The following is a 21,984-nucleotide window of genomic DNA, read 5'->3' on the forward strand; positions in this document are numbered from 1 at the left end:
CTTGTACTTTTTTTTAAGTCTCCCACAATGAGAGTATCTGCTAAATGCCTAAGCTGTGAATTGTTGACTGTGTTCATTGGTCTGACAATGCTGACATCCCTTATGCAATAAATATTAGCGTTTGCAGAAAAATACCAATTTCAAAAAACTAAAACTAAAATCCAAATTAGGGTTTATTCTATATGTAACGTTTTACAAATGTGAACAGAGTATACAAAAAAATACAAATCACTTTAGTCAACTTTACTGCTTCTCCACATAATTGACTGATTCTGATTAACTCCTATTACTTCTACAAATCAGTGGACATGAAAGATTGAAAGACCATCCAAAATATTGATACTTAACCAATTACAATTTGATAAATATGACAATATTTTAGCTTTTCTTTTCTTCTTTTCATTTAGTTTTGATTTTAGTTTCCAGATGCATCAAACAGCTTCTTCCTGCCCTCCATACCAGACATGGCCTCCACATTCTTACGCCAGTCAGTCACCTCCTCTTTCTGGTGGGGAACAGAACATCATGTATCAGTCACATGTCTTTTGTCAAAACAAAAAATACTGAAAAGATATTGTCTTTTTCGGAATGTTATGATTTAACCACTGGCATCCCTATGTTGGGCATGTAAGTATAAAATAGGGCTTAAGTGTGTATAGAATATGGCTTAAGTGGTTGATTAGATAGGAGAGTGCTAAGAGAGTGAAATTGGAGAGCTGAGACATGCAAAACATAATGGGCGTCGGATTTGAACTTGAGTCCTTACAACTCACAAGGACGATTAAAGGAGCTATAGTCAACCTTTTCATTGTAGGGCCAACACTTTGTTTACATCCTAGTCTATAGACTAGAATGTAAACAAAGTGTCGGCCCGACAATGGCCAAAATGATTATTTTATCATTATTTTACGCTTTTTGTGGTCATTTTTGAATAGAAACACATATATGAAGCTTATTTTTTTATACAATATTTTCAAAACATTATTTTTATTTTAGCATCCATTTTTCAGAAAGAGTTGACTATAGCTCCTTTAAGACAGTAGTTCGTAAACCATTTAGCTCATGGCTCAAAAGTTTGCCCGGGACCCAAACTAGTGAAAACAATAACAAGCTATTTTCACTACTTCTTTAAATATTTGTTTTCAAATTTATGGAATTACTTTGATTTTAATTCGATTTTTTTCATGTATGAAATTATTTTGGAAAAAAAACATTACATTATATTTGTTTTTTGGAAAATGTTTTGAAATAATAATAATTGAAAACAAAATGTAAAGTTGGTCCTTGACTCACAGATGGGTCCCGACCCACTGTTTTGGAAACCCACTGGGCCACCAGGCAACACAAGAAATTCATAATTTGACCACAAATTAGACAAATTGTTTTTTTGTCTCAATAGTATCCTCTTTGCAAAGCAGAGCACACACACAGCATGTACAGTACCTTCTCCTCCTCTTTCTTCACTGTCTTGAGACTGGCCTTGAAGTCGATGGTTGAAGTGTGCTTGGAGCCCAACAGAACTGCCAGCATGGCTTCTGCAGAGATCTTCACTCTCTTCAGAGTTGGCTTCTTGAACTTACTCTGAAGCTCTATGATCTTAATCTTCTGATCATTGATCTGGCCAAGAGATGTAAAAATGATTAATGACTATTACATTAACCCCCCACTATGCTTCCATTCAGCATCCCTGTGCTCTATTTTGTGCTCACTGATTCCCACTGCAGCCACAATGAGGCAGTGTTTGGTAATTGTTAGAACTAGGAGAGTTAGAAATGTGAGCCTGACTTGGTTGTATTATTGGTTGAGCCACATGTGTGTAGAATAATATGTCCCTCTCACCACAATTGCACAACACGCCGCATCATCGTCAAATCACAACACAAGACTGTGAAACTTCTTAATCAGATAGCTGTCTAACTCAGTATACAGCAGGGGCCGTCAACCTTTTCAGGCCAAGGACTCCTTAGTTGAGAGAGAGATGAAGCAGGGACCCCCACAACATTTTTATAGATTCCATAGTTTATTTTGGATTCATTTCAATTTGTGTTTTCTGATATTTAACCACTTGAACCCCCAATACGTAATAAACTTGACCTTTCACTATGTACCTTGTGTGCTTTTTTCCCTCTCTTCACCAAAGTCTTTGCCGAAAATATACCTGCTGCGAGGCGTTGTGAGCTTGTAGATCTGCTATTTTTGACTAAAGGTCACAGAATTTAGACAGTATTGTTCAAGTGGTTAATATAAAAAACGACAGTGAGGTCATCTGGCAATGGATCATGCTGCTGAACTACTGTATGCAAACCTCTAGGTTGTCTTTGTTGTTGACCAAATAAGCCAAATTGACATAATTGACCTACATCTTCCCTCTAGTCCACAGCACACCAAGGGCCTTAATTTCGTCCATGCCTTACCCCTTATCACTGAACTCTTTTGCCATTTTTTACAATTTAGATTTTTTTAAAATATGTCATATAGCTGATCTACAGCGTGTCAATGTAGATTGCTATTTGAAAAAATCGAAATATAAAAAAAGGCAAAGAAGTTTAGGCATGGACGAAAATATAGCTACAAATCTCTTCACCTCAAATAGTCATTCTTCAAAGCTTACAACATATTTTGTGTTGTGAGCTTGTAGATCAGCCGTTTGGATTTAGACCTCTCTATTTCTTTGTCATTTGCATCCCATCATTGTCCACTATCTCACCTCCATGTCATTTTTGTAGACCTTGGATGCAATGTCATACCGCTCCTCATCTACAACGTCTGTCTTGTGATGCAGATCTTTGCATAGATCCTGTGAAGAGAGTAGAGGACACAGTCTCTTGCTAACAGACATTTGCCATCTGAGCAGTGGTGTAATGTAACTAAGTACATTTACTCAAGTACTGTACTTAACAACACTTTTGAGGTATTTGTACCAAACTTGAGTATTTCCAATTTCCTTTTACTTCTACTCCACTACATCTCAGAATCAAATATTGTACTTTCACTCAACCATAATTATAATAACTTTAGTAACTAGTTACTTTGTAGATTTTGATTATTATTACAAAACATACATTAACCACTTCAGCCCTATATACATTTTGGCCATTGGAAAATAGCTGATCTACAAGCTCACAAATGTGCGTCGCAATTCAACAGATTGTATGTAGATCAGCCATTTTCACAAGATCTTAACACATTTGAAAACTTGAAAGGGGACATTCTGCATAATGAGTACTTTTACTTTTGGTAAGTATATTTTGATGCCAATACTTTTGTGCTTACATTTTGAATTACGGACATTCACTTGTAAGGGCTCTTTTATTCTACCTACTGTATGAGGGCTGATTATGCCAATGCATTTCAATAGGAATGGAGTGTTTGCCGCAAATGGCAGCACTCCGCTCCATTCCCATTGAAATACATTGGCAGATTCCGCCCTCATAGGTAGAATAAAAGTGTGTTGTGACCGTGCCCTAACACAGGGGTTCTCAACCTTTTCAGACTGCGACCCCCAAAATAATCATACTTTAACTGGGGACCCCCCCTACCTTGACGAGCACTAAGAGTTGAGGCATTACATTTTGTATAACCAATTCTAGTGTGAAAATAGCAGATCTACATGCTCACAACGCCTCGTGTTGCGAGGTGTTGTGAGCATGTAGATCAGCTATTTTCACAATTTCTGCCTATAATATTTGACAAATGTTTAATTTGTCATTTTAGAGGTATTAAAAAGTCCTTCAACTGTCACTTTAGAAATGTGCAGATACCCTCTATACACTTAAACATTATGTTGGTTTGTTTACTTTTGAGTGAGAAAACAATGTTGGACATTGAGTTAATCATCTGGGGACTCCCCAAAATAATTTGGGGACCCCCCCTTGGGGTCCCGACCCACAGGTTGAGAACCACTGCCCTTACAGAGTATTTCTACAGAATACCAGATCGCTCGCCCCAATTCACACTCGCCTCAGGCGTCTGTCCGGAGGAATGGTAGAACGACTCTTCCTGGTATTCCTAAACGTAACCTCGGCAAAACAGTTAAACCTAACCCGGTTCCTAATCTTAAAGGAATAGTTCACCCCAAAATGACTTTTTTTCTATTGATTACTCACGCCATGGAGACTTGAATTCATGGATATTCTTTTGTATTTGATGCATTCCTAAGACAAAAATTGGATTATAGTACCTTTTTACCCCCATTGATTCCGGATTGGGGGTACATTTATTGTATTCCAATCTTTGTCTTCGGAATGCGACGAAACACTAAAAATATCATTGAACTCTAGTCTCCATGGAGTGAGTAATCATTTTGTAAGTCATTTTGGGGGTGAACTACTCCTTTAACCTTAGTAAAACTATGTCTAACCCTAAACTTATTTTCATCCTTATCTTCAGTCAAAACAAATACAAGAATACAAGAACCCGCTCCACCAAGATTAGGGCGAGTGATCTGGTTACCTTTATACATTGCAGTATTGATACTTTTACTTAACTAAAACACATGAGTATCTTTTCCACCACTGCATCCGAGTATGAGAAGATGCTCACCTGTAGCTCCTGCACTGATAGACCAGACAGTTTGAGAGGAGGAACTCTTTCTCCCAGAGTTTCTTCTCTATATTTCAAGGCTTCGTCAGTCTCATCTTGCAGCATTTGAGCAGCTACCGTCAGCAGCCTGATCTGGGCAAAGTGTCAAGTGTAGATGAAACTAGAAAGACTTTCTTTCTCAGTTCCTGACTAAGATAATTTTATATCAAAACAAATGATTTAACTCTCTGTCTTAATATCACAATGAGCATTGAACCAACCAAACTGTGGCAATTTGATGTATTATTTGATGTATTCTTAGACATCTGTGTGCACACACACGCACACACATAAAATAAAATAAAAACTATATATATATATATATATATATATATATATATATCCATCCATGAAATAACCCTAATATTGAGAAGATAGCAGACTAGCAGTTCATCTATTATATTGGCTAATGGTCTTTGTTAACTAACGTTGACGAAGGTTTTAAAGTATAGTCGTAGTATTGTACAGAAAGATGGCTGACAACGTTAAACAGTTATACCTACCTTCAACCCCAACTTCCGAGCAGAGGAGATCTTTGACACCTTTTTCTCATGCTTTGCCTGGAATTGTCACACAAGGAAAATGAAAACCTATAAATTATGATTTGTCAGACTTTACTTTACTTTATTTGTTAATTTTGACGGGACCCTGCATATTATTGAACAATACAAGTGTACATAATGTAAATACACTGGATTTAGCAAAGATACTAACTTACATCCGCAGTCCCCCCAAAAATCATAAAAACAAGCAGACAATAGAGCACATTACATACACTACACAGGGAAAACAAAGCATAAATCAAAACCAGAGGTACAAAACAGGTACAAGAGGTACAAAGTATCTATCTAAGGCTAAGATTAAAACTAATTTGTACTTGGCTCATATGTTATTGCTTTAAGAAAAACAGCTTTCAAGTATTATACAAATCATACAGTAACTTTGCTTGTCTAGAATGTAAAGATGTTATAGTAGTTGTAGATACTTACATGCGGATGCGGTCTGATGGAGCATGAACCACAGGGAAAATGTAATAAAATGTGTTACTGTATTTTATTGAAGTATTATTTTTCAGTGAATATACTGTATGAGGACAAACTTATAGATGTGACTATACTTACGCATCTGCCATGGTTGCTGTGATAATGCACCAACTGAAAATGGAAATGAAATAGAAGTGTTATACACTTTTCAGGCAAAGCACAAAAGCTCTGTGTGCGCTAGAATCATTGTTATGCATGTCAGTGGAAATAGAGCATAGTATTCCTTTATACTTATCACCTGTTCACATTGTCACATTAAAGCGTGTGTCACACAAGTTGATTGATAGTTGACTTCTGTCGTATCACGTGTGTAGCAGGAAAGGTTCAAACAAGGCCTTTGCTGCTGCATGAATAGGAACTCTGTTTTTCTTTTTGTGAAGTCCACTCACAAAACTATAAATGCAATATTTGCCAAATACGGTCTTTGTCTTGCTATTTTACATGAATTAAATACATTTCATATTTTCTCAGGAAATTGCATTTTTCTGACATTAATCAATTCGGCATACTGAAATAACGTGTAATGTCACAGTGCTGAGTGAGTCAATGAATTTCTCAACATAACCAACACGAGTCTCTGCCCAGGTGACAAAAGGATGAATGACCATCTAATTAACAGGCAAGTCAGGCAACTATTGATTCATTCTGTCATTAGAGGGTTCTTTTATATTGTTATATATTATTTTACAGTTGTATGTTGTTTAACAGTTATACAAAAATTCAAAATGAATTAAAGTTAATTGTTTTGTATTACCAACCCACAGTATAAGTTACACAATACTCCTTGTTTGCAGAACCTACAGTACAGCTCCACCCATCTCCACCCCCATCAGACCAAACACATCCAATATCCCGCAATTGCATTAAAAATATTAGCAACTCTGTTAATGAAGCCGAAATGCTCATCAACACGTACCTTAGCAGTGAGGGAAAGTGTGTGAGTGAGCGTCAACTAGCTGAGACAGCATGGGGAATAATCAATCAGATTTATAGTTTCTGTGCCTCATGTGAATGGTTCACTAAAATAGACCCCCCCACCACCACCCTAGCCCTGTCTGTGCTGTGCCACTGCCAATCCCCCCTCCCCTCAATATTAAAACAGGAATGGTATAATAAAAGCCTTTAAGGACATAGACGTTTGTGCACACACTCTTCTGTGCTTTGACGACACCTGTTCGGGGGAATCATTCGTCATACATTCAACATTGAGCCTACAATTGCAGACAAAACAAGTCTAAACTGGAATTTAGAGCAGGGTTTTCTTTGTGTGTGAGCCAAAACATATGGAATCTAAACATGTTAAATAAAGCAATAACTAAACAGGTGTGTGACGTGTGTCCACACAGCTATGTATTCATGTAAGATTATTTACATTTTGAAGAAGAAAAAAAGAGAAAGAAAAAGACACTAACATAAAGACACTATTATTTCATAGAAAATGAAATAAAACAATAGCTTGAAGTTGGTCCAACTTGAGACAAGCCATGACTGGAACAATCTAAGGGCATCTAATAATAGAGTGCAACCTATTAAACTATCTGGAGAAGGAACCAGAGTACAATGGCTGTCTGGGATTTAATTCAACACATTACAGTAGCTTTCATTACATTTGTTGGAAGCATAATTGTAACTTTTTAACCACACCTCTAAAAAGGTAGTGCAAATTTAACAGGCCACAGGTCGTGTCCATTTCCCAAATAAATCTATTTCAATACCTTTGTTGCCAGGTCAACACTAACAGTTAAAAGAAATTTGACAGACAGACAGCCAGACAAAAACAGGAGAGTAGGGAGATTACATTACACATGTTTTAAAGGTCAAAAGTATTGTGCCCCAGCAGTATATTCATTTTAAAATGCTTGTTGCTTTGTGCAACATTTTAAAGTGCTTGTGCATCATCATTCATGTATGGTACAGCCTTTTGTGCTGTTCCTGAGGCTAGATGTCCAACACCTAACAGTAAAGCTGTGGAATCTTCTCTCAGAAAGGAGGGGTTTGAATAAGGAGCGAGAGGGGTCGGGAAAATCGTGCTCTTTCGAACTACCATCATTTCGACCGGAGGGTTAGCAACTCACTCCACGGAGGTTAGGGATAGGGTGAGGGTTAGAGTCAGGTGTCGAAAAGATGACATGTAGTAACAGCGACACGCTCCCGTGGGGTCAGTTCGGGTGAGGAGTCAGCTTCTGCATCTTGTGTCTATATGCAAATGTGTGAATTTATTGAGATTTAAACATTATGTCTATTAGAAATAGTAAATCATTTGGTAGAATATTGACACTACATTTGACATTGCATTGTTAGCCCGATGCAGGTCAGTCTGGATGCTTTGTAAACTGAGAAAGATAGAGTTCATTTTGTGTCGCAGGTGGAAGAGGGTCACACTACATACTGTATAATGACTGATCCAGTCCCATGTGCACAGATTACAAACTCACGCAAAATCAAAACAGAAATAATGTATTTCTATGCAGATTTCTCTGCAGTTCTGAGAGGATAACTCTGCTAGTCGGGTTATATAAAGATTGTCATTGTCATGTATAAAATATTTTGTCTATGTATAGCGCTAGTGAGTTACAGTTGATATCAAAGTCGAACATCTGCTCTAGTAAAACCTTGAAATACTTCTCAACCACCACAACACATACTGTATTAGTAATATAATTTTACACAGCAGAGCCTTGGCGTGGGTCCAATGATGGAATGGCAGAGCCTTACTTGGTGCTCTGACTCTGCTTTGGGAACACATCAGCCTTGACCCCACGGCTTCTGTTATTTGTGGAAAGTTCACTGGGCTTAATTTAAGTTTTATGTCTTCCTTGATTTACAAACTTTGTTTATGATGATGTTCTTTATGTTTGTGCACAAGGCACTGAGCATGCTGTCAAGTCAAGGAATGATTGTGATCAGCTTGCAGTGGTGGACAAAGTACTCTCCTAGTCAAATGTTACTCTGCTCTGCAGTTACACTGCTGTATTGTTTTCACATGGCCTTTCTGGAACCTTTTTCTGTAACTCCCTGAAACAGCATAATGAATGCACCGACTTGCTTGTAGAACCAATTACTACACAATGCCTAGAAACACCTACACCTGAAATAGTTGTAGATGCTGTGGAATAACTGTAGATATTGATTCCTTCCTTTTAAAACACGATGTTTTCTTTTTGATATTTTGAGGTATCAGCTAATTTTTAAAGGCGAAAAGATGTACACTTCTGCAGTTAATGTAAACAACAACCTTCATAGAAATGTAGTGGAGTATAAAGTACAGTATTTGTGTTTGGAATTTAGTGGAGCAAAGGTTTCCACAGAAAACAAAAGTATGTAAAGGCCACCATTGAAAATAAGAATTTGTTCTTAGAGACTTGCCTGGTTACTAAAAGTTAAATCAAATACAAATTAAAAACAATACTGCTCAAGTAAATTTTTGCTGCCCATCAATGGTTGCTGGACGGGATAGAATCAGTGCGCTAGTCTAATTGAAAACACACACAAATACACTAAGTTAGCTTGTGTTTAATTCAGTGGAGTTTATTTTAAAGCCTTTCTTTTCCAATACAGTACACGCAACAAAGAAAATAACAATCAACCTCCAAGGATACTGTATAATATAGACCTTTTCTGTAGTATAAATGTAGATCAGAGTGCCTTCAACTACAGTACAAAGAACAAGATGACAGCAAAGCAGTGTCACAAGAAAAAATAAAAGATAGATATATGTATACTGTATCTATATACTGTGTATATACCGTACATATGTGTCAATGGCCTGGAATCGTACCTGGGTAATACTATTACAAGGTAACATGGGTCGATGTGTGTCCCTGAGTAAGACTCAAGGCTCTATTTTGATTGTCTTAAGTACCAGCTCTTATGCCTTAAAGGAGTAGTTCACCCCCAAATGACTTTTTTTCTATAAATTACTCACCCCATGGAGACTTGAGTTCAATAATATTTTTTGTTTTTTGTCACACCTCATCCACACTGCAGCGAGCGAGCGAGCGAGCGACACAACGCGAAATACCGTCCGCATTTGGAGCGTCGGTCATTGCGTTGCAACGTAGCCTGCCCTGAACCAATCAAATAAATAAATAATAACATAATGTGTTTGGTGGGCGGGACATGGCCATTGGGTCTCCATCTGGAATCAATGGGCCTACAATGAGTCTCAGTGAATTATTAGCTTAGGAATGCGACAAAAACTAAAAATATTATTGAACTCAAGTCTCCATTGTGTGAGTAATCAATAGAAAAAAAAGTAATTTTGGGGTGAACTACTCCTTTAACTTGAAGACCTGTCCATACTGTCTCCGACCACCGACCTTTTCGCCGTAAAGGTCCTGTTCAACTACAAAATGAATTAGAGTTCAGAAAACTGCACGCGGGAAGTCGGAACTCTCCAACAAAAGGTTTGGTGGTCGGAGACAGTATGGACAGGCCTTTAATGCATAAGAGCTGGTACTTAAGACAATCAAAATACAGCCCATATAACCTCTAATTGCTCCCCGAGCGCAGGCTCCTCGAGTGAGCAGCAGCTCACTGGTCCTAGTTGTTGTAGGATGGGTAAAGGCAGAGGACTAATTTCATGTACTGTATATGCATAATACAGTGACAAAAACACCCCAAGGAACTGTGGACTCTTGTATGCATGTGCTATATACACACACATTTGCACAAGCCACATTACCGTTTACATTACCGTTTACCATTAAATTATAAAGAATCAGGCAAGACAGCATATGAATAGGAACAAATAGAAAAAAATATGTTCTATCTAATAAGCAGATTCAAGGTTGGATGTAAATATGAGGTATGGTGTTCAATAAAACCGTACACTAATACACTACATACAGCAGGTTTGCTACTGTACCTGTGTAATGTCTGATGACCTTTTGTCCATTGTAATTGTTTATGCTCTTTTCTTGGAGAAACTGTCCATGAGGAAAATACTGTATGTTTGAGTCCGTAATGGGGTTGTTGTCCATGAACATGCATCTATTGTCCAGCATTAAACAGCTTCTTCCTGCCTTCCATACCAGACATGGCCTCCACATTCTTGCGCCAGTCAGTCACCTCCTCTTTCTGTTCATGGGAAGGAAATAATACATGTTCATATTTTCATAGTCCGTGTGGATTACATTCTATACAGTACCATAACCACAACAACTCTACATACTTCTTTGGGCTTTTTGGGTCCCTCAGGGGTCGATAATTGTTCCCTCCTTTTTTTCCCTCTACACCAAATCTCTTTATCGAATGTTTGCCTATATTTTCAGTTTTTCACACAATGTTTGACTATTATGACATGCCCCGAATAGGGATGCTAGGGACGGTCTTAGCGATGCTGTCTGGTAATCATAAGGTCACCAGTTCGCCTCCCGGCCCGCCCAGTATGCTGACGTGTCCCTCCCTAGGGCTGTCACAATTATGACATTTTACATGCCGATATATTGTCACTTAAATAATTGCGATTAATGATTTAATTGTGTTTTTGTCGTTGACAATTACATTTCTGTTTTGCTTTTAGACTTCGAAGTTGCACATGGCTATGACACATCCTACAAATGACTGACATATTTGACAACTTTACACTTAAAAAAGAACATTGATAGTGTAAATAGCCGATCTACTAGTCTAGCTCACAACGCGTCGCAATGTGATGCGTTGTGAGATTGTAGATCTGCTATTTCCACTATTTTTTTAAATGTTTGAAAATATATGAAAATCTTTCAACATGGAAACGATTATGACAAAATAATTGCGAGCGATTAGACGATTATCTAATAATTGTGACAGGCCTACGTGTCCCTGAACAAGACACTTAACCCCTGATCAGCTGGGTGAAGCTGAAACAGAATCTTCCACAGGATCAGTAAAGGTCTGCCTTCTAGGGTTCATGTGGTTTAGTAATCCTCACCTTCTCCTCTTCCTTCTTCACAGTCTTGAGGTTGGCCTTGAAGTCGACAGACTCTTTGACCTTGCTGCTCAGCAGAGCTCCCAGCATGGCGTCGGCTGACACCTTCACTCTCTTCAGAGCAGGTCGATTCATCGAGCCCTTCAGCTCACAGATCTTCCGAATCAAATTCTCGATCTTTTCGAAACAGAATAATTAGCATCATTAAAAAAAAAAGGATTTTCCTTGAATTTACAACATGCACACGATACATTAATAACCAAGAAAATATGACTTACTGTACCTCCTTGTCATTCTTGGTCACCTTGAGGTCAGTGTCATAGCGCTCCTCGTCCACCACATCGATCTTCCGGTGCAGTTCCTTACACAGAGCCTGGGAATAGAGCAGATCGAAGGACGCATTATTGCCTTTGAAAACAGCGTCCGATTTTCCGCACGGAAAAACTGACAATAAATGAACACATAGTGTCTCTATGACCTCATGCACACCGGGTCGGAATCTGTCCAGATTCTGACAATATCGTAATTTTTTTCTGCGCGGAAAGTCAGACCCATGTGTGCAAAGGCCTTAACGTTGTGCTTCATTGCGACCATCAGGTCGCAAGTTACTATAAAAACCTCCACCGGCTGTCTATCAGTCCCTCCGTCAGTCAGTCAGTCTGTCCGTCACGCCACGTCACGTCACGTCACGTCACACTTTTGGCCCTACTCTTATCTCCGGAACCGTTGCCCCTATCCGTGCCAAACTTTGAACACTCCTTGGCTGGCAAACCACAACCTCAGCCCCTGATTTATCACATGCCCCTTTTTAGCGCCACCATGAGGTTGCTTTTTGCAGATAACATATGCGACCTGACTGTCGCTTATCTCCCGATAAGGGAGTCTTACTGGTATTTACTGTACAATGTTAGATTGCTGTGGAGGTCAAGGACTCCAACATTACGGCTTGGGACTTCTTACTGACAGAGCTGCTTTATTTCAAAGATGTTCTGGAGGCAAACTAAAGTGCATGTCAAGCCAAACCAACCCAACAACAAATGTTTTTCCATACTCAACATATCTCACTTAACAAATACAGTATAGCTACCCATGGTTTCTATGGATATACAGCATATTGTAGCTGCTTATAAAGAAGGTAATTATAAAGAATAAGCTTCTGATGTCTTGTAGATTGCTATGGATAAGCGTGTCAGCTAAATATCTAAAGTGTAGAAGACAACAAATACTAGCTCTGATGCTTTTTATAGCTGTAAAGGTAAGCAATCCATTATCCAACCATACAGAGCATTTGAGAAGTTGTCCTCCATGCTAGTTTTGTAAAGTAACTAAGTACAGTTACTCAGGTACTGTAATAAGTACAGTTTTCAGTTTTATTTTTACTTTGCTGGTATTTCAAATTTTCAGTACTTTTTCTTCTATTCCACCACATCTCAGGGGCAAATATTACACTTTTACTCGTATTTGAAAACTTTCCTTGTTACTTTGTAGATTTTGATTATTACAAAACATATGGTAACCACTTCAGCCGAAATATACATTTTGGCCATTTGAAAATAGCCAAACTGCTATTTTCAAAAGTTATTATTATTTATTTATTTATATTTTTTGAAAACGTGAAAACTTGTGAAATGAGAAACTCTGCATAATGACTAATTTACTGTAACTTTTGGTACTGCAAGTATTTGAATACCAGACCTTTACTTTTAACTGATTTCTAGATAATGGTATTGATACTTTTACTTCAGTAAAACATTTCCGCCACTGCTCCATACACATACCTGAAGGTCTTGCAGAGTCAAACCAGACAGCTGGAGTGCAGGGAGTCTCTCACTCAGAGTGGTCTCTCTCTCTAAGCGCTTCTCTTCCTTCTCCTTCTCCCACATAGAAAATGCCTTTTTCAGCAGCTTTGTCTGAAAGGATTATCAAAAGCAGTCATAGTCTTTTAGATAAAATTACATTTAGTCACATTTTATCTGTCATAAATCTGTGAAATGTTTTAGTTTTAGTCTAGTTTTAGTCGACTAAATCTACAGTTGATTTAGTCGATTAAAATGTGTTTGGGTGGACGTTGATGGTGTCGTAATGGCTGATTTAACACTTGGTTACATGCTGAAAATAGACAATCTACAAGCTCACATCGTCTTTTAGTACTACTACATCTCTTTTCCACTTGTCCCACCCTAATATTTTAGTTTAGTTTTTATTTGTTGAAAGAATTGTCAATATATTTACTCTTAGTTTTAGTCATCATAGCTTAGTGTTTATATAGTTTTTGTCAGTGAAAAGAAATGCTGAACGTTTTTTTGTCATAGTTTTAGTGGATGGAATCAACACTGTTGTCTTGTCTTTTCGTTATGAAGCTGATGTAAGAGCTGCATGTTAGTCCATTAATAATGAAGGTGCAGCAGCAGAAGACAAAATACCTTCAGAGCTAGTCTGCGAGATGCAGAGATCTTAGACTTTCTCTTGAAAAAGGAACAGAGGACAAGGATTTAAGGAAAAAACAAAGCATGGTTTCCTGAAATAGCTCATGATCTTTCAACTTGCTTTCTAAATGAAGATTCTCCAGTTAAGCTTAGTTGCACTGCATTTATATAACTTACAGGTCTGTGTGGTTGAATGTCAGCATTAAAAAAAGATTGAAGGAGAAAGAAAACAACACAGAATTACAGTAGTAATGTTATGAGATAATGATAACCATATGAAGAATGAAAGGCAATTTCCTAAATGTTAATTTATAGTAGGCCTACTTTGTCAAACTCTTAACTTACCCCTCAGACATGCTTGAAAGTCTGTATTCTGAAATGAAGAAGAATAATTCACTTACACTTTTCTAAAAAGTGTTATAGCCTACATGGTGTCATAATCAAAATGTTTGCTTTATTTAAAACCATATTAAAAATGCCCTTCAAGTGCATACCGCACAGTCAAATTCATGGTCCCTGATTGAGTGAGGCAGTTAAGAGATTTGAGAAATCCGAGCCATGGTATGGTAACAAGCAGACACTAATCCTTGAAATAAACAGCAGTAATGTGCATCCATAAGTGACATGTTGGCTTGGGCAGTGCCATTTCATTATGTAGCAATGGAAAATGAAATGGGTTTTGGGAATATTTTGTATTAAGTAACTGACTGTAACTAATGTCATTGATAGAGTATAAAATAATATACAGTACTGTATGGGAAATAGTTCAAGGTCAAATGTCCCTTTCCATATTTAGTTGTTTTTGGGTATTATAATCCTAAATGTAAATTATCCAAAATAAGAGGACACTTAATTGTCTTATTAATGGTCTGGGAGATTTACACTTTCTAACATTAGGTGTTCATTCTGTACCATTGGCTGTAAAAACAAAGTACCTGTTAATGATCCAAAGCCATTATCCCTTAGATGCCACATTCCATCTCCAAGCCACAACCCTTAAACCCTATCATAACCATCATGACAGATAAATAAACATACCTTTTTTTTCTCTTCAGAAAAAGCTGGCAAGGTGTGCAGTCTGTGACAACACTGGATACACAAGGATACAGTATAAAGCCAAGGAAAGTTTTATGGCTCCAACTGTATAATGGCCTTCTGTGAGTGGCTCACTAAAATAGATCCCTCTTTTACTGACAGTCAATGTATAGCATCAAAGCACATTTGTATCATGGCATCTCCCCAATGCTGAGTTTTGCTCTGTGCAGTGTGCACCCATTACTCAATGCTTGAAGGGGGGGACATTAGGAAGAGTGTAGGCTTCTTTGCTGTGGCTGAGCAGCCATAAACATAGACATACCATAAGTTGTACAACAGTAAGGCATGACTGGACGTACAGGGTATTTACACTGACTACATCTGGGGCATTTAACTGTGGACATTATCCAGAGTGCAACAGTAGAACAAGCTTACATTTATATATTACTCAAATTAAAATAAAGTGTATGATGTAAGATTCTGCGGTGGTGCAATATAAGTATATGAAAACTCTCTAGATCATGTACTGTGATGTGCATATCGTCTCTGTTGGATGGAAACCTCATATGTCCTTTTCAAAAACATCAAAAGTTCAACAAGCTCAAAATGTGAAGAGAAGCGACACGTTTCCAGCTTGCAGATCAGCTACGTTTGTGTGACACTGTAGTATGATTAAGTTTGGCATTCATTTATGAAAAAAACAAAAAGTTAACATATGGAGATAAGCGGTTTCTGCCCGACAGCAACAATATCAGTATCAAAAGAAACACAAACAGTGACATTTTCCATTATTTTTTAATCTGGAACTGAGTATTGAATACATGATATAACTCTAAATTGTTTATTCAGAGAAACCATCATTTCCATAATACAGAGTCAGCATTTGTGTGGCCTAATACAGAAGAAATGTATTGAAAGCAAACTGTGTACATTACAAATGACAGGATTATCTGTGTAATATTTATATTGCACTTTCATGCAAAAAAACTAATCGCCGTCCTCTTAGAAACAAGTATATACAATATTTTGTTTACTGAACAATTATTAAAACAATGTGCTTATTAGTGGAATTCTTAGTCAAGCTCAACAAAAACGTAATAATAATTTGTCTTTTTGTAAATATATTTTTCCACCTACAATGCACCTATCTTGAATGTCTTTGCTTGTTTGTTTATTAATTCCTCCAGGAGACATTTTGTAAATTTGATCATGGCTGACTGGCTGATTTCAGCTCTATTGGAGACCTCCATCCGTGAGTTTGAAAAACAAATCTGAAATAAAGAGTAGAAAAATGTAAAAAAAAAAAAAAAAAAGTAAGATACTTCTGAAGAGGCTCAACTTTTCATTGTACTTATATCTACAGAGAATGTTGAGTTGAATATATGACACACAACACAATGCACATGAAAAGGAAAATACATTCATCTTTAAATACTGTAGCATAAATAGACCAATAGTCAATACAACAGTTAATCAGACTAATCCATCCCCCACATCCCCAAGAAAATAATGTACTGTATCCACCTGTTTCCGCGGGAGTTTACTGGAGATTATTTAACAGCAGACATACAAGCTCGCGTCGCAGATGCAACCCGTTGTGAGCTTGTAAATCACACTCGGCTGCGGCGCCGGAAGCTCGGTACAACGTCTGCGCAATGCACTATGGGGCGTTGGAAACCCGTGGATAGTCACAGCTCTAGAGTCATCCTAGTGAAGGTTCTACTGAACGTACGTATGTGCATACTGCAATGTAGAGCAATAAAGACATTTCTGGGGTACCTTGTGTAGCGTCATTATATTTCTAGTTTCCACCATCAAACAGCTTCTTCCTGCCATCCATACCAGACATGGCCTCCACATTTTTACGCCAATCAGTCACCTCCTCTTTCTGAAATTGAGACACAGTTTATCGATGTTGACCATTTTTAACCATCTCTCGTGGTCTAATAATCTGCATTTTACTGGTTGCTTACAGTGTTCCTCAAACTAGGTGGTCCATAGATGTTTTTCTTAATGTTCAACATTGTTTTCTCACTCAACAGTGAACATACCAACATATAGTATAAGTGTATCTGAACATTTCAGCTGTATAATATACTTTACGAAAAATACCGCTCTACAAACTCAAAACACATTGTGATACAACATGTTGTGGGCTAGAGTGCTATTCTTTTTTTATTATTATTTATTTTTTCAAATTTGCCCAAAATAATGGGTTAATGTAGTTACTTATTAATGTGGTTCGTTAATTTATAGGCCGTAATGCAACCTGCCGCTTGCTTAGAAGATCTATTTGCAAGCGACAGTGTTCTGCGATGGAGTAATTCATCTTTAGTTATCGGTCGTTTCTCAATGGTAACTAAGCCAGTAACTTTACACTACCTTGTCCTCGCCCTTCTTCACTGTCTTTAGGCTGCTCTTGAAGTCAGATTTTGAGGGCACTTCAGGGGTGCTGATGTCTACAGCAGCCCTCTTCACCCTCTTCAGGTTTGGTCTCTTTGCTCCCTTCAAGTCGTTGACTTTATAGCTGAGTGCCTGAATCTGTGCATCAAGCATCAAGGTAAATCCTAAAACATGTTTGGCCTCAGTTCCCCCTTTCCCTGAGTATTCCCATCACTTAGAAAACTGCAAGACAAAACCATAGCTAGCATAACTGGCTGATTGGGCGTGCAATAGTTGCAGTGGGCATAACTAAATGCAAAACAAACAATAAAGAACAAGACTATGACATGTCTATGCTAGTAAAGTGAACAGTAATTGGCAGTCATTTTCAATTTAGTTCAATTGAACTTACCTCCTTGTCATTTTTCGCAACCTTAACTTGCATGTCATATCTTACATCATCTGCTTCATCACTCTTATTTATCAGTTCTTTGCAGAGATGCTGGAAAGAAAGAACATAATTTTATGCCCCTTAAAAATAAAACATTATTTTATGAAAGTTTATTTTAAAAATGTATTAAATGTATAAGTTCCATGAACATAAGTTCCATGTAAAGTAACTAGATTTACTCAAGTACTACTGTACTCAATTTCTACAAATTGAGTTTTTCTTTTTTTTTTCTTTTTTTTTTACTTTACTCAAGTATTTTCAATATATCTCAGAGGTAGATCAAAAGGAGAGATTTCCATTGATGGTGGTCACTTTATGAATGCCTTTTTATAAGTACCTAGATGGCTTTCATTTCATACACATCTATTTACAATGCCTACTGACACTTGTATGCAAAAGACAAATCTGTACGAGAACTCAGCAAATAGCTTGATGAATCAATGAACAATTGGGGGAAAAACAGGAAAATAATCATGTAATTATTTGGATACAGAGTGCCAGCATTCACTGCGTTTTATTTTGAAGAGCCCCGGAAGCCACGAACGTATCCATGTTGTGGGAATTCACTAAATCCGGGATGTTTACTACGGAAATTCTAACTGCGGCTGCCGTCGCGGCCTAGTGTCACCGTGGAAAAAAAAACGGTTCTCTGCGATCGAAGCATTTTTGGAGAAAGATTCCGAGATAAAGCTGTTTCTTTGCAGCAGCAATGAATAGGAGTCTATGGAGATTACGCGCTTCCTGATGATGGCGGCCGAGATGCATCATGGAATATGACGTTTTTTTTCCCGCTCACCAGCCGCCGCAGCAGCACCTTTTTACATTTTTAAGTTTTTGGCATCGGAAGTGTTTATTAATAGATCAGAACTGGCCTGGCCAATCAGCACCCTCCCCTTGCCCCCCCTATAAAATCGCCTATGAGCAACGCTCAAATAGGGACAAGACAAGGACTGACAGATACAGAGATATTTGCAAGTGTGACTCGCGTCAGGGCAACCTCACTTGCATCTTTCTAGTTTTTATAAATGTTATATAGGCCTATGATAACTTGTGAAATGGGACATTCTGCATAATTGGTAGTACGGTACCTTTACTTTTGGTACTTAACAACCGTGAATTGTGAATACCGAACTTGTACTTGTAACAGACATACAGTATTTCTTCAATAGTTTTACTTATGTAAAAAGTTCTTCCATCACTGGTCACACCCTTAGTTTGTGTGATTACCTGGAGCTGTTCAAGAGTCATGCCAGTCAGCTTGAGTGGAGGCACTCTCTCACTCAGAGTAGTCTCTCTAGCTTTTTTCGTCTCGGCCGCCTCAACCACCAGCATAGCTCCAGCTTTCTTCAGCAGTTTAGTCTGAAAGTTGGACAGCCTCTTTGATGAACTAGCACCATCGTTTTTCAAAGACATCTTGGATATTATTGGTTGATTGAAAACTATTAGAATATAATTGCATAGGAAAAGGTACAGTTTCATGACAGTACATTTCACTGGACCTAGACACTGACTAGACCTTTACTAAAATGTGAGGCCTACCTTCAAATGCAGTCGGCGTGTGGCTGAATATACCGGCTTTTTCTGGGATAGACAGAGAAATGATATATTCTCAGGGTAATGATTATCACCACAACATTTTCGATAAATAAAATAATTAAAAGTAGAATCCAGATTATTGTGTGTCAATGTAAAATGTAGATCTTTTGTACATTGTAGTAGTAGTAATGCTGTTAGATCTGTTTTTACTCACCGGTCTTCATCGGCAACACAGGACACAAAAGGAAAAGTAATATTACTGTAGTTGACTTAATTCACACACATGCTATGCATGTTAATTGAACTTCACTCCCTTAAGGAGACGGTTAATGTTATACTCACCCCTCAGACATGGCTGTAGATTAAATCCCTGTAGACAAAAAGGGTAGCTTGTCAAAATGTAACAGTCACTTTGACTTTTCAGTCTATTTAGCGAGTCTGTAATCATCAACAACAACGTCATCATTTAGGCTCCTTAAGGACACAGTTCCTGTGTCATCAAAGGCCAAGGTGGACTGCCATGTTGCATGGCGACATTTGAGTACAGTAGCCTACATCGTTTCCATGCTTCACTATAGCCAAGATAACAGCTGTGGCTATTATGATGCCAGAGAAACATAATAGCTAGCTACTGAACTATCTATCTATCTATGGTAGAACTGATTATAATTGATTATGTTTTGGGCAAAATAAAGTTTTTAAGTCTTGAATCTAAATGTACTGAGAACTTGAAACTTGGTGTATCATCTATTAACTAATAGTACAGTATAAGTCACTGATACTGATTCTGAGTGAATCAGTTCATACATTGAAATTTGTAAAGTCAATGCATTTTATGCAGTATAGTCGGATAGATCTATTGACCTATATGTCTGACCTCTCTGTCTGTCTGTCTGTCTGTCTGTCTGTCTGTCTGTCTGTCTGTCTGTCTGTCTGTCTGTCTGTCTGTCTGTCTGTCTGTCTATCTATCTACAGTACACTACAGGTATATGCTGACACAGCCAAGTATAGTAGTATGTCCCTTTTAAACTAAGCTGCTATGACAAGGTGTCAATGTACTGTAAGTCGCTGTAATGCAGCAGACAATTTTAGTTAGTCACTCCGTAGCCTTGCTCCCCATGAAAGAGGTTGCCAGTACATGCAAGCAAGCCATCATCACCAATCATCCCAACATTTGAGCTAACCCAGTGGGTCAACTGGACAGCACTACAATACTGGCAGGGTCTAAGCTTCATCTTACATTTCCTTGCTTGGGGATAAAAGAGAGATCACCAAGGACCCAGAAGTGTCAGACCAGTGGAAGCCACAGAGCCTTATTCAAAAAGTCAATTTAAAACCCCAACACGCAGCAGGAGCATAGCAGGGATTGTCTTACGCATACAAGCAGCTGTAGCCGTGTCATGGCCATGGTGACACACAAGCGTAGTTAATCCCCTCAAATTAGCACGGCTCCATTTGTCCCAGTCAAACACACAGATGTACTGTAGAGGCAAGCACTCAAGAAACTGCACTGTTCCTGCACTTGTCCCAAGGTCTTGTAATATAAGAACTGTTAAACCTGCCCAAGTTCAATGCTCTATAAAACATTTGATTGACTGTTATATTCATATAATAAATAACTTCATCCATCATAATGTAAGGTTGGTTATTGTATTAAGAATTACCTTAAAGGTGAGAGAAATAGGAGATAGAGGAAGAGCAGTGTCACCTCAGGGAGTAAAGGAAAAGTCACTTTATCATTTTTAATGAACCATGAATTCATAGCTGCATATGATTGGCTTGCTAAAATAGCCTCCCATATCACGTCTGACGCCTCACTATTTTAATTGCCCTCGACTCGTGGTGCATGTTTTTCTCATGGGTCCACAGCCAACACTGCACTCACCAACACATACAGTACACAAAGTATCTAAGTACATTTACTCAAGTACTGTACTTAAGTACAATGTTGAGGTACTTTTACTTTACTGGAGTATTACTTTTACTCCACTACATCTGGGAGGCAGATGTTGTACTTTTTACTCCACTACAATTATTTGAAAGCTTTAGTAACCAGTTACTTTGTAGATTTTGATTATTATTATAAAACATACATTACCCACTTCAGCCCCTATATACATTAGAAAATAGCCAATCTACAAACTCACAATGCGCTTGTAGATCTGCTATTTTCAAAATATTTGAATATATTTTACATTCGACAACTTGTGAAATGGAACATTCTGCATAATGAGTACTTTCTACTTTTGGTACTTTAAGTACATTTTGATTACAATACATTTTGAATTCTGGACTTTTACTTTTAACAGAGTATTTCTGCATGTATTATTGATACTTTTACCCGAGTAAAATATTTTTTCCAACACTGCACGTATAGACATAAATGTTCTCAAACCCTTTGAGATGATTTATTTCTAATTGTGTACGATGACGCTGTTGTACGTATAGTTCTGCACAGTTGAATTCTACACATTACACAATAACTACAATATAGTTTAAAAGCTATTATCAGATATTCTGCCCTGTGTCATGTGGTGTTGATAAGCTATGGAACAATAGCAAGGGCTGACATGCCACAAAGATTAAAACTGTTGTGCACATGAGAGACTCAGCAATAGA

General features: G+C 37.8%; 3 protein-coding genes across 3 annotated transcripts; all 3 read right to left on the reverse strand.

Moving 5' to 3' along the window:
* Positions 1-415: 415 nt before the first annotated feature.
* Positions 416-5,713, reverse strand: LOC308294370 (troponin I, slow skeletal muscle-like; the record flags this gene model as incomplete). Its single annotated transcript, XM_080737102.1, has 7 exons — positions 416-505; positions 1,444-1,617; positions 2,708-2,797; positions 4,543-4,674; positions 5,085-5,141; positions 5,571-5,583; positions 5,703-5,713. The coding sequence occupies 7 exons, from the start codon at positions 5,711-5,713 to the stop codon at positions 416-418; spliced, it is 567 nt and encodes a 188-aa protein (XP_080593228.1).
* A 4,903-nt stretch (positions 5,714-10,616) lies between these two features.
* On the reverse strand, positions 10,617-13,994 carry LOC308294015 (troponin I, slow skeletal muscle-like; the record flags this gene model as incomplete). Its single annotated transcript, XM_080736712.1, has 5 exons — positions 13,959-13,994; positions 13,314-13,445; positions 11,819-11,908; positions 11,539-11,712; positions 10,617-10,703 (listed from the first exon to the last, which is right to left on the reverse strand). The coding sequence occupies exons 2-5, from the start codon at positions 13,416-13,418 to the stop codon at positions 10,617-10,619; spliced, it is 456 nt and encodes a 151-aa protein (XP_080592838.1). The 5' UTR covers positions 13,419-13,445; positions 13,959-13,994.
* A 2,803-nt stretch (positions 13,995-16,797) lies between these two features.
* LOC308294371 (troponin I, cardiac muscle-like) lies at positions 16,798-19,242 on the reverse strand (the record flags this gene model as incomplete). The annotated part of the gene is made up of 4 exons (XM_080737103.1): positions 16,798-16,884; positions 17,379-17,537; positions 17,791-17,880; positions 19,057-19,242. 4 exons carry the CDS (start codon positions 19,240-19,242, stop codon positions 16,798-16,800), a joined length of 522 nt encoding a protein of 173 aa, XP_080593229.1.
* Between the last annotated feature and the right edge of the window lie 2,742 nt (positions 19,243-21,984).

This window comes from Nannobrachium achirus (assembly GCF_963921795.1).
Source record: "Nannobrachium achirus genome assembly, chromosome: 11".
Taxonomy (NCBI): domain Eukaryota; kingdom Metazoa; phylum Chordata; class Actinopteri; order Myctophiformes; family Myctophidae; genus Nannobrachium; species Nannobrachium achirus.